Below are 16742 nucleotides of genomic sequence, written 5' to 3'. Positions count from 1 at the left end.
TAACTACAGGTTTTTATGTCTAGTCCCAGCAAAATAGTCTACCTTAACACAACATTTGCAAAATATGTCAAGCGTAAGCTGCAGACAATGAGTACTGTTTGGACCCAATAAGGTCTAACCCAGTGGTTCTATCCCACTAGTGGGAAATTTAATGTTTTCAGAGGGAAATTATGTAAGTCGGGTAACCAAACTCGGTCCCGAGGGTCGAATCCGGCTTTAAATTAACCGTTGAAAGTTACTTTACTAAAATTTTTCCGCACCAACATGTAAGATTAATTTCACCTAGGTTTACAAGACACATACAAATCCGAAGGCCGTTTGTTACATCACAGGCAAGACTAAAAGTATCAATGACTTTGATATTTGGCGCGAATAAAAGCCTTTCCTTGGTTGATTGTGATGCAATAAATGACTATTGCAAGCAGAGGAGACTCTTCAATATTCCAAAAACTTTAATCTCTCACAGTAGGGCACAAAACATCATTAAATTACAAGTGGGAAATTCGAAGTTGGTGGTTGAATTTAGTGGGAAACTACACCAAAAAGGTTGAGAACCACTGGTCTAACCGTTGTAGCTTTTTTCACCGGATTAGAACCCTAAGGACGAATCCCGATCAGGTATTTTTATGTTCGCATATGGGTCAAGCACACAGGACCATTCGGCAGATAAGATCATCAGTGAAGTATGATCAACGCAATGCTATTATAGGTTCATGTAGCCATCTTGCGACACTCCAGTTTGTTGGAAGTAACAGGCAAAAAACATGCTCAGCAAATTTGTCCGATGCCACAACTTAACATACACCACAGAGCAACAGTGCAACGGCAATGACTTGTCACCGTCTGTAGCCGACTTATCAATTCAACGACAAAATGCTGTTATGAGGCGTAATAGGTTAAGAAATTCATTTAAGAATTGCTGGAATGGTTTAAGAATTGCTGGAATATTTTGGTTTAATACTTTTATAAAACCAGTTCACTGGTCTCTTTTGGATTCTCGGATCTCGGTTTGGAAACCATTGGTCTTAGCTTTAACAAAATTACATCCCACAATTTGATGCTACACATTTACAGCGCTTTTAATCAATGCGAGATTTCATTTTTAATGCATTTCAATTTTAATTAAAATTTTATTTTATTACATCACCGTTTCTAAAGTCATAATCGTTACTAATTTTATTTCAAATCGTTTCAAATTCGGTTGAATCGAATTTTGATTTGGGTTTTATCAGTTCACGATATAGGTGACAACGTCAAGGTTAGAATTTTTACCTGTCTACGCAACCGTGCTGGCGTCATGTTCTCTATGACGCCAGAAATAACTTGAACGCTTAGTCAAGAGCGTCACAATTACGATCATGTCAAGCGAAAATGCCGCTTCAAATAATGGTTATGTAAAGGTTACTAAATTACTTTTGTACGTTTGGGAGCAGATGTTAGTCGGGGATAAATTATAGAACAAGCAAGTCAAAGCTAGCCAAGATAGGCGATAAGACCAGTTTAGAGTAGGCATAATTTTGAGGGCCAGAATTTAATTTCATATAGGTTGTCCGGTGCATATGCAGTTACCGTTTCAACTCAAAGTCAATAAAACCCCTATTGTGTCCCATAGCTCAGTTATAGTAACAGTTTCGCGCTGCCTTGTAACAAATCGCTTACGAAGTGTTATTTACCGAATCCTGCTGTAAAGTGTTTGTTCCACTTTTACCATCAATCGAAAACACCCGGTTTAGATTGTTAGAAGGTTTAGTAGCTGACTTTATGTTATTTTAAAGATTTGTTTTTCAAAAAACAAAATATAATAATTTACGAAAATTACAAAAAAAAACTGACAGGGTAGGAAAAAATGTTGCTGCCAATTTAAGTTAAATTGACCACAATTATCAAACGTTTTTAAAGAAGGTTAATGTAATTATCACTTAATAAATACAACTGGAAAAAACGGTTGGGGATAAGTGCGAAAACCAAGCTGAACTCATAAAAAAGGTTTAAATCCGTGAACCAAAATTCGCCGCAGTGTCAAAGAGTAAAACAAATTATCACATTACACAGCTGTGTGCAATAGGAAATTACCAAGAGGCTTCCGCTAATTTAAAAGGCAGAGAGCAAGTTTGGCGTCAACACTTTTTGTCGCTGTCCTGGGTCTGAAACAGCGGCAGTAGGAAAAAGTTTCGCAGAAAAAGTTCGGGGCAATACACAGACAAACAGTACGTGTGAGAGTGTAGTGCGCTGCTGAATAACAATTATACTGTTGCTCAATATGGGTGATGTAAGTAAGTTGGAGAAAGTGGTTTGTTTAAGTCAACAAAACTTACTGACATATTTTGTTTTTTATATATCAGAAAATAAATTGCGATTAGACAAGAAAAATGCTAAACATTTCAAACGCAATTTAGAAATACGTCATGCAGCATTTGATGTACTTTGAGTGAGTTTTAAAGATTTGTTTGTTAATTGATTACAAAAAAAAAATTCGTTGCGCTAAATGCACAAAAAATAAGATGCTCCTTCATAAAAAGTTTAGAAACCATTGCAGTTTATGTTTGTTTGTGTGTTTACTTTAAAAACTATGTACTCATCCCTTACTTTTATATTTATGCAGCTAATTAATCATTTCTGTATTGTTGGTATTTATAGACTAATGTGTATAGGTGATGTCATTGCCACAAGATGCGATATCAAACAAAACACAACTTTTTCCGCCAAAAAGAATTATTGGATTTGCAATCGAGTCCATAACCTTGACGGTGACCTTGTACATCTTGACGTCACTTGTGTGCTATGGATTGGCGAACAAAAAGTTCAACAGTGGAGAAAAGACCGGACATGTGCTGTTTAAGTTAGCATGCCTTGCAAGTATTTTCACAGCTTTGTTCAGCCTGACAGATATAGTAGTGCTATATGTCGGTTATCTACCCAACGCAACGTACGCTTGTCAAGTAACGTTGAAACTGATGGCAATTATATTTGGGATCGATATTTCCATAGTTTATCTGTTTCTATGGTTCAAGCAGTTATACTTTTACAAAAGCTGCCTGTTAAGCCACCTCTACCAACGGAGAATTAAAATTATGAGTTACTTCAGCATCTTTTGTATGATCGTGGGCATAATGGCGTCTCTTATAATGTATGATGTCGTCGAACGATTTCACTCTGTCGGAGATGGCTGTGAATACAACGGAGGTGCCATTATATGGCCGATCATTACAGCAGACGCCATCGATGTTTGTGGGCAAATGATTCTTCTATTTCTTTTCCTCTATCCCTTCCAATGCGCCAACCAAGACTTCAACGCGTCTGCTGGCTTGCAAATGATGAAAAGAACCGCTGTTATGACTTTTGTTTGCATTATAATTGACCAGGTCGCTATATTCTGCATTATTATAAACTCCGTAGGCCTTAGTGTTGCTAAAGCCATGTTCTCTTCGGTACTTACTGTTAATCTAATTGCCCTGGTGCTGACGTTTGAAACATGGAAAGAAATACTAAAAAGTCCTTTAAAACGTCGTACGAATAGTTTCATATGTTGATTTAACTATACTGATAGAGTTCTAAGTTTTTGAATAAGGCTGTATTTTTTTCCTATAGTCTGCATTTCTGTGTAGAATTCGTTTTAGAATTTGTTTTACGAATTTTCGGTGCATATTTTAACTCGCATTGTTTGGTGCATAATTATCAAAAAATAAACTTTAGCTAAAGTCAAACCAGTTTAGATGGTCTGATATTACAATATCCTTAAGAACATAAAAATCATAAGAATAGCAAGAAAAATGTGCAAATGACATCTCATGGTTACAATGAAAAATTATCAGCTTATATGCCTCTATCATGGACGAAAACGAATCGATATTTCATCACATCTCTTGAAATCTGCAATAATTTTAGGATACTCGAGGTTTATCTGTTTTCGCTATTTTTGTGTTAAACCAACCTGAAACCGATATCTTCTAGCGGCCTCCATGCTCATCACGATACCCGCCCAATTGCTCAAATACAAAAAAAAGTTTTATTTTTATTTTTAAATTTAACCAAAAATATGGAAAAGTTGATTTCAAAACATAATCAACTTTTTCGGTGGTGTTTAAAACACCTACTGCATCAGTGAAGTGCGTATGACACAGTTTGCTCGATTTCTTAGGAAAAACTTAAACCCAAGACAAACGAATATCGAACAATTTGAGTAATAAGTTTGTTACTCCTAAAAGTTGAGACAAGTCAGAGATGGAACCTCAATAAGGAAGTTTTTAGAACATAAAATAAGTTCGAGGTATAGAAAAAAAATATTTAAATAAACAAAACAATCTGTGGACTGTGACAGACAGTACGAGGTAAACATAAAAATGACTAAGTTCCATAAAAAACTAAAATTTTCGTTTTCTCATGGTCCCCTGTTTTTGCGGATTTCACAAAAGTAACATTTGAAAAAGTAAATTGGTCAACTTTGCTTCTTCAACGTTCTGCGAAGTTCGATCGCTCGGCCAAGATCCATAGAAGCGAGACTAATAATCGGAAGAACCACGACGAAATACGTCACAATGCTGTAGAACACTGTTTGTGGTGAGAGACTTAAAGGAGCGCTGAAAAAAGGAGAAAAAAATAAACACAAATATACGATGGCATTGTAAAGATTCCCTAGTGCCAGCAATACAATTGGCACAAATTGAAAACAAATCGACCTAAGTTGTTATTTTTGAGGCAGAAGTGTATAGTTCGCACAACATCAAATCAATGGCGGCAGTGAGATTCGAACCCACGACAGGAACTTTTTAGACAAACTTCTTGCTTACTTGACTTCATTATGAAGAGTGTCAGACAACTGACAATTTTTCAACCTGCAATCGGTCATAACTATACTGTTTAAAATTCAAAACATACCTTTGTTGCAAACTCGAATCGGGATTGAGTAAGACAACTTCAATTAGTTTGTTTTGATAGTAAGCAGCTAAAGCTGTCGTAATGTGAAATATCTGATGAGAACTACCAATAATATCAAAAGTTCCTGAAACAAATAACAACTCATTTTACAGCTTTATTTATATCATGATAATAATGATTTAATTGCTTTGTTCGTGTAAATATTCGTTTTTATGCCTACTAAAAGTTTTTAAATGCTTTACACTGTGTACAGCACTTTGTAACAGGATCTTTAAATCAAAATTTAACCAGAGTATAAAAATATCTCACTCTACATCTAACAGAATAAAAAACGAATTAGGGGTTAAAACTTAGGTTACTTTCTTTCCATTTACACGTTTAGCTAATGTCAAAACCGTAACATTTCAATAGAAATAAAAAAGAATATTCCTTGGTGACGTCATAACCCTTGACGTCACAGCAGTCGTAAATTCAAGCGAGCACGGAATTCCTTTCTTTCTCTTACATATGTTTCAAGGTTTACCAGCATTTTATGCTTTAATCGAACAGATACGTTTATTTCAGAGAGGTACGAAATTGGAGCCTGAACCCGAAGTTCAACCCGAAGCTCGGACCAAACCCGATTTTGTCTTTCAAAAAGAGGTTATTTCGAAATATTGGTAACATTGCGGCACAAGTTTTGCCGGGGGTGAGTTCGAATCAGGCCTGTTTCGTTTTTATTTGCTCTGGATTGTTTAAATCAAGGCCTTTTTTCGGTTTTAAACAGTTATACCTGGGAATTGTCGTTCAGGAAATCGTTTCGTCTTTACAATGCTGCTCACAATACAAAGTATAAAGTGGTATCGAAAATATTTCGCAAATAACTGCGTCTCACCGCACTCAGCTGCGCCTCTAGCGGTTGATTGCAAGAGTTCAGGGAATACAAATCTAAAATAGGAACAAAATTGGACAATAAATATTTCAACGTAATAAAGAAGCGTAACGAAAGATACCATCGTGGTTTAGAGTAACGAAAATTTAAGTCGATAAATTAAAAAGTAGATAAATAATACCTTATAAAGCATGGCAGCATTATGGTCCCGTACAAAACCGACGGAATCACTACTCGAAAAAATACCGGGTGAGCGCAGCGTTCGTGTCGAGAAAATACTTGGACAAATTGCATAAGAATCCACAAACACCCAACCCCTTTAATGAAATACACCGACAAGTCTGAAATAATAAAAAAGTCGTAGTTCTTTCATGTGCTTGTTTTGACGTTTACCTAGCCACAAAAATATGCATACAGCTGTGCTTTAATCTGTTGTGTGGTCACAGCGTGCACATCTAAAGATGCCTACAGTGGTTTTCAGTGCACTCAGGAAGCTTGTATATATGCCCGGACACGTGTTAAGTTTTGCTAACTTAAACAATTCAAAAAGTATTTTATACGTAAGCTTATTTTATTTTATATTACATTTTCTTTTTCTCCGCAGTATAACTAAATAGGGAAAGTTAAGCTGCAGATTTTATTAATTTACTTTACCTGGATATTCGCTAGAATATAACGGACAAACGTGGTTGATATTCATAAAGAAATTTGCACCGGCGAAAACCGCAATTGCGTTCATGTCAAGGCAAAAACCAAACTCTTGCATTGTGGGAGATTTACAGTTGAAAAGATGGGCAAGACTGCTGGCCAGCAAAACGTATAAACATCCTGAAAAGCAAAACTTTCTTTATTAGTTTTGCTCGCCAATAAACAATTAAGCTGGTTCTGTAATACAAAGTTCCATGGTCATCCAGTTACCCAAGAGTGCAGCTTACAATGCAACGTGAGGTGCTAGTTGGAAAAAAACTCATTTTTAAGTGGCCCCAAACGCCCGTTTAGGCCGAAAGATTTATCGAAATAGAATAAATGTAAATAACGTCAGTATAAATTTGAGCCCATTTCAATCAAATTATTCCTTTTTTTTCCCCAGGTGTTTTTTCAACTTGAAATTTAAGAAACGTACTTGTATCTCAGATAGGCGAATTTTAAGTGTTGAAATCTAAAATTGATTGTTTTGTAGAAATACATGTTTTTCAATGTTGGTTAGTAAATCGTGGAATAAATCGCAGCAGGAAACGAAATATTCGAATAGTTTGCCAAAATCTCGTCAATTTAAAAAAACTGGACGTAATTGATCTTTTACGTAGCACGTAAAATATCTACAACGTGACTGCAAAAAACAACAAGTTTATTGACCGATTTCGGGTGATTTATGATTACCGGTTAGATTTCAAGTTCTTTTTGTTGTAACAACAACATCAGTATCAAAAATTTTCTGACTATTTAGTTGGAATTTTTCCTAAATGCCCAAACCCCGCTTGTAGTGAGTCAACGCATTGAAATAACCATTCGAGGCGTTCGTAAAAACAAAAACGTCCGAAATTGCCTCAGTAGATAGTGACACACATCATGCATATGTTGCTTACCAAAACAACTGAGCCAGGCAAGACAGTTTCTGCTGCTTAACGGTTCTTCAACCTGATTCCACAGCCACAAAGTTCGCCACAAAAAGAACAAAAACGCAACAAAATGAGTCCAAAAGTTGAAAGTTTCGTTCGTCGGATAAAATGCACTGGGAGAAAAAATAACTTGTTTATGGGTTTTCGTCCAGAAACAAATTTTCACTTAAATATTTGTTTGCTGAATTAGGTTGAAAATTTGAGTAATAGTTAAAAACGACATTTTGTCCCAAACACTGCTTAATAACAACTTTAAAGTTTACATGCATAAAGATAGCGCGTGCTTAAATCTTTTACAAAAATAAAATTACGTTTAGTGTAAAATATAATGGCCCAAACAAAAGTAAAAAGCGACATGCTTTATCGTTTAAACCAGTGCTTCTTAACCTTTTTTCCTTCCTGCACCCCTTTCAAAACACCAACCAATTTTCGCACCCCTTTCTGTAATTGCTTAAATAACAAAACCATTGTAATTTAATTTTTATACATCATCCCCGCACCCCCTAGGAACAGTTATCGTGCCCCTTGGGGGTGCTTGCACCCCTGGTTAAGAACCCCTGGTTTAAACGTTTCGGCAAACGGCTCATGCCATCATCTCTGATCGTTATATTCGTCCTGTTATATTTTCATGAGGGGATTGTTTAATATTTTCTCGTTTAAAAAAGTGACGGCTTCTCCACAGTTTTAACTCCTTTACATACAAGTAGCCCACAAGCGTAATGCCTTGTACGTGAAGTGAACATGGAAGTCTAATATGCAAAACAGTCAATCTTATGCAAATTCGAGTACTGGTGCATGCTTAAACATATCTTTTTTAAATTTAGAATACAAACAGGTGAAAGCGGTTTACACATATTTTAACATTTGTTAAGGAATAAAAACTGGTAAACGGGTCTTGCTCATTCAACACTTGGTAAAAACAGCTGGAAGAGTCATACTTGTCTATATACATTATGCCTGGAAACAACCGCTTATTTGCTTAACTGGTAACTTGCCGGAAAAAACTCGTTAATGCTTTTTTACGTTTTGGTGAAAATTACAACAACATCTTCTAAACGGGATACAACACAATTTTCGAGTAGAATGGGCCCTCTCGTGAAATATAAACAGCGGACAAATGTAGAAACAACAACACTAATATAATACGACTCTTTAGGGGAAAAAACGTTTTCAAGAATCAACTGTTTTGAAACATTCAGTTTTAGGAATTGGAGCGTAATAGGGTAGACCCTATTCTATAGAGCTAATTACATCATAACTCACGTCAGGCGCACTTTTAGCTAATTTTCGATAAGTGGCGCAAAACTGAATTATTTACTTAGCGGCTAAATAGGGGCAACATTTATTTAAATTTTATTAAACTTTTAATGATAATGCCTAAACCTTACCCTAATAGCCCTAACCATCATATTATGAGATATACCGTTGACAATAGGATTTGTGCTCTTTGCTCCACCTATCGAAAATTAGCTAAATGTGCGACTGACGTCAGTTATGGTGTTAGTAAGATTTTCCGCGTAATAGATCCTAAAAGATTAAACCTAATATTTCTGATTTTTTCTCAATTGAAAACTACAATAAATTCCATCACCTTTGACACTCAAATTTAGGTCGGATGCGCCCGGTTTCTGTATACTTGGAGTTACGCTGCACAAAAAAGATGAGCGAACGGTGCTTTTGAATTTTAAAACAACGATTTAAGTCTGGGAAGTGTAAATTTACACTGTAACAATTCAAATGTCTAAAATTGTAGTTTACCTTTTTATGCAGAAAGTGTAAGTATTAGGGTTTGGTCTGTAACCGTGCCAAATAAATCTCTCCAAACAATCTGCTGGCATCTTCCAAGAAGGCAAAAGTCCGAATGATCGGATCCAATTCCCGTAGTTCCCTCTGCAAAAGTTACGCCCAATAATTTGCCGATAGTATTGACGACATTTTTTTGTTAATTTTCCATATGTGGGCAAAATAACGTTCCACGATAGGTTACATGTAATCACACAAACCGATTTTGAAATATGATAAACGGCAATGGAAACCGTAAACAATACCGATCGCAAAAATAACAAAAGTGATAAACATTTACCATAGTTTGCTATGAATGTATGACATGAATGTATCAAACACGTGTTTCAAAAGGTCGGCAGTTACGGTTTGACGGGGTGAACGATTGACTGCCTTGTATTGTTAGCTAACTTGTGCTAACGACCGTTTTTTTGTTGAATGACCGTTCAGACGATATATCACTGTTGTACCTCACTAATAAAATATTTATACTACCCTTTTATACCTTTATTGTTTTGGCACTAAAATTCCACTAAAACACGTTTATTACGAACTAGTCAAACATTAACAAATCGCGGCGTTATATAATCGGCTTATTCGGGACTTACATAACTTTGATTTCGTGTGTTTGCACAACATGTAGCAGAGCTATAAATGTGGTAAAGGTTATAATACAAGTGACAGTACTACGTAAGCTAACGTTTACTGGTAACTTAATCCTTATTATCATGCAAAGCCAACAACCGAATTTACGCAGGCCTGATTGTTGCTTTTTTATGATTCCGGTTTGCATATTGTTAAAATGCTTTCCAATAATTGTCCTACAAGCATTACAATGCCAGGAAAAGCGTGTAAAACAGGCTACAGGCTGGTGAATAATATAGCCTACGTTTTTGGAAGGCGTTACTAACACATGATCAGTTTGAGTGTTATGGCTTGTAGCCAGACAAAAGTATGGGTTAAACTGAAATCTCATCACGCAAGAACGAACATGCAGTACACGAAATGCCTATTAGCAATAATTGACATGTATTTTCGCCAAGCGCATACCATCAGTGAGAACAGTACTTTTACTTAAGTATTAAACACATACTTTGACGCACAAATGTATTGTCATAAAAATAAACCAATACAACAGTACTCACCCATATATTTTCAGCAGTTTCGTTTCCAGTTCGCTGTTGGGCGCCGGTTTTGTCGCATTTTCGTAACTTTCCTTCGCTAACGCCATACTAAACGTCTTCACAGTGAAAAAAATAACACAAGTGGCTTTTAGTGTTGATCCAAGCCGTACGTCTGCAGAACGACAGGATATAATAAGACAACAGTATGCGATGACGCAGAGGGCCTCTACTCAACAGTCGTTAGGTTTGTAACAAGCCTTCGCACAACAGAATCAAAATGCTGACTCGATGCGGCGACGTCACTACAGCTTATGACCAACTCCATGGTGGTGCAAACTGGGCGTCATATGTGATGTATAGATCACAAACAATTGCGTGGTTACAAAGTTCGCTATCTTGTGATACTACAGTGGGAGATATGACACATAAGTCATTCCATGTACTGTGTTTTGCGCAATTAGTCAAAACCAGTTTTAAATGTCATTCTGTTTACCAGAATGAAACTATCACGTTTGTTAGAATTAAGATTTGTTAAAGCTAGGCTACTTCACCCGTATTCGACATTTAGTACATAGAATAAAGGTACAGTAGGTTTAGTTAGTAAAATATCGAACATAATTCCACTAAAACAGTGTTTCTTAACCTTTTTTGAATCACGAACCCCTAAAACGTTCTTGGAAAAGCTATGGACCCCTTTGCAAGAAACACATTGCAAATGTCTTCTTTGCCAGACCTGCAATATAGTAGCCAATATGTATTATTGCATCACAAAGGCGGTTTCGCAATTGCGCAAACTAATCGAGGTGCATGTTTGGCTGCTGTTGTGATCAAGTAGTAACGTGGACAGAGGAAAACTTGTAGACAGCAAAAAAATGTGTTTCGTTTCATGGACCCCTTAATGCATCTTCTCGGACCCCTTGGGGGTTCATGGACCCCAGGTTAAGAACCCCTGCACTAAAAGCTTCTATAAGACTAGATAATAACAGTACTTTTGCCTAACTTTTGACTTACCAAAGTCCACTGTCTTAAAACCTTTTAGGCGCCGTAATGACGCTTTATATGTAATGATGTCAGAAATCTTTTTAGCATATTTACACGTCACAGCATGAATACCTTAACAATAAAACTGTTATCAGAGGAAAATTTTAAAACCTCCATCTGCCAACGAACAATGACACACTGTGCTCGTTTCCGGTTACAACATGTGACGTCAAAATGTCAACAAAGTCGTGCAGTTAGGAAATTATGCTATCTCATCACTGACCGGCATTTACTAGTCCACTCACTAACCTACCTACTCAAAATTAAAAGCATACATCGTTCAAAACGATATGATAGCAGATGTTTAAACGTACCATAAGCACAAACGTGACAAAAAACTGACTAGAACTAAATCTACGTATTCGTACAAATAGCATCAGGGAATTCCCCAGGTGTTTTTGCACGTGTTGGGGAAATAAAATCGATCTTGAATTACTTTCTAACGGTCGGAAATGGCTTCCGTGTTGCAACGATTTGCTGTTAGATTATACAACAGGAAAGAGATACATCCTGCTTTCAGATTGATAGGTAATGCGATTTAAAAGCATATATTTTCAAGCTAGTTACCACTTACCCCAAAAGCATACTTACATCATGTGTCTCTTTTGACCTTATATCATTTGAAAAAAAAACTAGTTATTGGGTATGTAGAATAAAAATAGCCTAGCTAATACTTCGATGTTTGTATAGAAGTTAAAAACATAACTTTTTGTGTTTTTTGTTCCATGGACTTAAACAATATAGCGTGTTTCAGCAGTGAACAACAGCAATACTTGACCATTATTAGATCACTAATGCAACATATTTCTTTACTTTCATTTTTGTTTGCTATACTTTTCATTTCAGGTTGTCGCAGCTTTTTATCTGAGAGTTATGGCCAGAGTTCGAAAGTGACAGATTTAATGTCGCCCTCTCATAACCAACCAGAACTTGCGCTACAATGTTTGCGAATTGATCAGTGCCACGAAAAGAACTATCCTGTGACATCGCTGATGCTCGATCGAGTGTTCAGATCAATTAAAAACCATCAGCATGTTGAGTCAATGAGATATTATTTACACAAGTAAAAACGTTTTTTGTGTGTTTTACCCCTTAAAAATAAAATAAATAGCCATCTTATTACCTACATGCATAAAGCACTAAAACAGGGGCGTGCAACTGTTTATCGCAGTGGGCCACAACTTACAGTCAAAATAGTGCTAAGGGCCAGACAATTAAGCAACATATACATTTTTTAAACAGTTTACTTAAATAGCAATGCGCACACAAACAAGTTACTTTTGAGTACTCTTTGATCAATGGGACATTTGCTAACCGTTTAGTAAAATAAATCTCAATATATTTACTGCACCTATAAATCTTGTTACTGAATCATTGCTAGAAAGGCTGTTCTTTCATAATGTGCACTATGATGCAACAAAGGGAATATGTCGTCACAGTTGATTAAACCTTATCACAGTGTGACGTTATACAAAAATTAAAAATACCAGTGATGGTGTACAAATAGCATTCCATGCTCTAACAGTAAAAAGTATTCATAATTATAGAGTAATTTGAAGTCTGTGAGGGCCACGAAAATAGGTTCCGCGGGCCGGACACTGGCCCACGGGCCGTATGTTGCACGCCCCTGCACCAAAAGGTCTTTAATTGAAAGGGAACATAGGCCACAGCTGGTACTACATCAGCATTGTAATGACTGATAAGTCACATATGTATGTATATGTCTGTAACCACCAAACTTGTGTATTGTAAGCTGGTTTACGAAATAATATGTGGCTTTAAATGTGTTCTAGTGGGTAAGAATAGGATATTGTTGTTAATTTGCTTCTTTTTCACCATCAATGTGGTAAAAACAGGGGAATTCATTTGCCCTCATAATATACGTTTTATCCTCGCTGCAGTTCTGTTTTTAGAAGTCAGTGACTGTCCTGCTGCTTACCACTACTTTGGAGCATGGCTGGATAGTTTTTTTGGGGGGGCGCCGCTGCACCATAGTTAATCCTAGTTAAAAATAGTTAATCTGTATGAATATCTCGTACTTACATTTCATGACAACAATTCATTTCAATCCAGATATCGCCATTCGGACAATGGATATTACCTTCATGACTGGATACAGTATGTTTTTACTGACAAATGTTTGAAGCACAGTCTTGATACATTGTTTGAAATTTTAAAATCAAAACCCCAATATGGAGTCTTTCCACATTACACTATATGCAACCTTGTTCTGGACAAGCTGCTGAAAGAAAACAACTTTGAAGGTAAAAATACAGCTTCTACTTAGACACATCATAAGACATTGATGATGCCTGCACAAGTGAACGATATAAATTTAAAAATACTTTTTGCAAAACATTTTTTTCATGGATTTTAATACAGAAGCAATGCTGCTGCTTCATTATTATTTTATTACTAGAATAGCTTACATGTGTCATTATGTGCACCGGTATAGTGGGTGTGCAGAAACAAACCATAATTTTGATATGTTATTGGTTCTGTTGAATTTATATGAATGAATGAATGAAGAGGTCACTGTGCACATAGATCAACTGCATTTTTGTGTAGATGCCATGCAAGTTGTTCACGAAATATTCGTCCTTGAACATCTAGAACACAAAACAACACAAACCCTTGTATTGAAAGCAATCACCATGTATTGGGAGCAAAACCAACAGGAAGGCAGTAAATTGCCTGCTTTTGAAGATATCCTGACTAAAAGAAATATTGCCGGGTGTATATATTGTATAGGTAAAAAAACACACAAATAATGATAAAATTATGTTGTAGAATGATTGGTTGTATTATAATCAACATGAAATGAGAGCAAGTCTTTTTACCTTACTAAATATTAAAGAACCATCATTTGTAATGTGTTTCAAATCTGCTTTTGTGTGTAGGCGAGTATATGTCAAATCCATCGCTGAAAATATTGGGCTCAGCAATTCTAGGCAGCATTGAGAAGGAGCATGGCATGGATGCTGTGTTTCAAAATCCATGGGGTAAAGCTTGCTATAGGTTCTTAATAGTCAAGTCTTTCTAAAAACGCATATGGTTAAGTTTATATTTTATAGCACTATTTGTATTAAATAAATTCTACTAGTCATAAGCAAGCTGTATTGATGATTCTTGAAGTTATGCTTCACTTCTAGCAAACAAAACAAAGAATAAAATTGTAAAAAAACGTCATATTTGATGTCACAAGGACTTGTAAATACTCAATTTACAAACAAAGCACTTTTACAAGCAGGACACAGGTATTTATGTTACCTACATGATCTTGTTGTCTAGGTCCCCTTTTGTGGACAGAGGAATACTTGCAGAAAGCCTGTGGTTTACTCCAAGAAATAAATGAACCAATCTCACAGGAATGTGTAAGTGATGACTTCTTGCAATGCAGGATTGTAAATGTGCTGGATAATTATTTATGAACTCAAATATCTGGTTTGATAAAAACACACATTTTGACAGTCAAGTTTAGACAAAATACCCAAAAAGAAGTCTTGTTTTGCAGACCTATGAAACAACAAATATTTTTGCGTCAAAATATGGTCTTAGTTATACATTGTTTGATCTGCAGGTTGATATACTTGTGAAGTGCATTGGGGAAGACAATGAGATGTCCACACATGTGCTGGAAATTGTAGAAAAATGCAAAGAAAAAAATTTAGTCATGGTAAGTCAAAAACTAAGCTTTCATTGTAAAACTTTTCTGTGTTTAAAACAAACACAAGAAATCAATCCTATTGTTTGTTTTAACACGTTTTTGGTACAAAGGATTTTGATTAATAGCACTTGGTGCAGAGGAATTATCGACAAATGTATTTTGAATTAAATAGCCAAATTATCTTTTGATACAATTGTTTCGTTCACCAAGCAAAATAAACTCTACTCACCTCTGTCTTAGGACACAGGGTTGAACCTGAAAGACATTTCGAACAAACTTTTGGAAGACCTGAAATTATTTGAAGAAACAGACCAGAAAAATCTCGACACTGAAGTTTCTGGCTGGCTGGAAGAACGGGAGACGATGTACCAAGTGGAAGAGGAACTTGTGGAGAAGAAAACAAAGGAGAGACTTAACTTACAGAAGATGGAAGAGATTGAAATACAAGCTCATGATGACGCCGTCTCTAAACTTGGATATTGGTTTAAAAGCAGGGTAAGACGATCCAGTAAATGTGGCAGAACATTTGGTTATATTGGTTAATAAATAATATGTCAAAACTAGAAAATAACACATAATTTTAAAATACAGTAAAACTTGGTCAAACCGGATTCATTAATCAAAGTCTTCACCTAATTGTATAAAACTTGTGCTGAAAATGATTTGTAATGTGGTAAGGCCTTAAAGACATCAGTTCTTCTGAATCTTTGCCTAATCTGGACAATTTTTTGGGTTCAAGCTTGTCGGGATTAAATGAGGTTTACTGGTACTAAGCCAGTGGTTCCCAAACTGTGGGCCATGGCCCAGTACTGGGCCCCCAAGACATTTTCAATGGGCCACCGAGCCATTTGAACAGATTCTACTGTTTTGTTACATTGTAGATATTATGCATTTGTTTTGAAAAACATAATTTTTGCAAAGAATTCCGATTCTTGTAGCCAAATTTCAGGAGCATGTATCTCATTAAAGTAAATTGCTAGAAACCATTTCGCCTGTTTTTGAGTTATTTTTTTGTTTGTGCCCAAATTTACAGCACATGGTGGGCCACAAATCGCTATTCAATAGACACATGGGCCACAGACCAAAAAAGTTTGGGAACCCCTGTACTAAGCATTTGATCATGATAAATTTACAAACAATATCTTTATTGCACAACCGGTGATATAATGATAAGTTTTAAATCTTTAAGTTGTATATTTCCAATGGCAACAAACATCACTTCTTGATTTCCAATGTGTTTTTTCCTCAGAAACCTGATGATGTGTTGTTCAAAGAGGAAAAGGAAAAGTTTATTCATCTTCAGAAAGATTACATGGACGGCTGCATGAGTGAACTTGAACTAATAGAGGCTTTCAGAGAAAAACAAAACATTGAAAAAGATCCAATCATTTTGATGTCATAATTCAATAAAATGGCAACTTTATGGCATTAATAATGACAGTTGTAACCAATGGAAAGTATAGCATGAAAAGTTTGAACAAGCAAGATTTTTAGCAAATACAATATTGGTTGGGTTGAACCTTGGTACAATAAAACAAAGAGATACGATGGTCTTTTTCATAATTTGTCAAATGTTGATGTGTGAATAAATTCAGAAACGACAGAAGCCAGATATTTTGCAGTGCAACAGAAACATGCTACATCATCATGCAAAGTGGTGCATTATCTTTGCTAAGAAAATTTTTGAAAGCATGACACAACCTTACTAAAATATCCTCTATAGTGTAGTGTAAACTTATACATTAAACACTGATATGACTTTG

At 35.9% G+C, this 16742-nt stretch overlaps 2 protein-coding genes across 3 annotated transcripts; one reads left to right on the top strand and one right to left on the bottom strand.

Annotated features, from left to right (window-relative positions):
• Positions 1–3987: 3987 nt before the first annotated feature.
• On the bottom strand, positions 3988–13421 carry LOC145227094 (membrane progestin receptor gamma-like). 2 transcript variants are annotated; one of them, XM_080092336.1, is made up of 9 exons: positions 13356–13421; positions 10293–10443; positions 9124–9255; positions 7333–7478; positions 6401–6574; positions 5928–6087; positions 5648–5802; positions 4876–4999; positions 3988–4577 (listed from the first exon to the last, which is right to left on the bottom strand). In XM_080092336.1, exons 1-9 carry the CDS (start codon positions 13360–13362, stop codon positions 4436–4438), a joined length of 1191 nt encoding a protein of 396 aa, XP_079948462.1. In that variant the 5' UTR covers positions 13363–13421; the 3' UTR covers positions 3988–4435. The 2 variants fall into 2 exon arrangements, with proteins under 2 accessions (XP_079948462.1, XP_079948463.1); XM_080092337.1 differs by lacking the exon at positions 13356–13421 and adding an exon at positions 11283–11666.
• LOC145227078 (small ribosomal subunit protein mS27-like) lies at positions 11710–16542 on the top strand. The gene is made up of 9 exons (XM_080092335.1): positions 11710–11840; positions 12159–12375; positions 13386–13576; positions 13881–14063; positions 14213–14314; positions 14604–14686; positions 14893–14988; positions 15220–15474; positions 16229–16542. The coding sequence occupies exons 1-9, from the start codon at positions 11765–11767 to the stop codon at positions 16379–16381; spliced, it is 1356 nt and encodes a 451-aa protein (XP_079948461.1). The 5' UTR covers positions 11710–11764; the 3' UTR covers positions 16382–16542.
• Positions 16543–16742: the final 200 nt, after the last annotated feature.

This window comes from Phallusia mammillata, chromosome 1, assembly GCF_965637545.1.
Source record: "Phallusia mammillata chromosome 1, kaPhaMamm4.hap1.1, whole genome shotgun sequence".
In the NCBI taxonomy this organism is placed as follows: Eukaryota; Metazoa; Chordata; class Ascidiacea; order Phlebobranchia; family Ascidiidae; genus Phallusia; species Phallusia mammillata.
The sequence above is the reverse complement of the archived record's forward strand: the minus strand, read 5'-3'. Positions and strand labels throughout refer to the sequence as shown.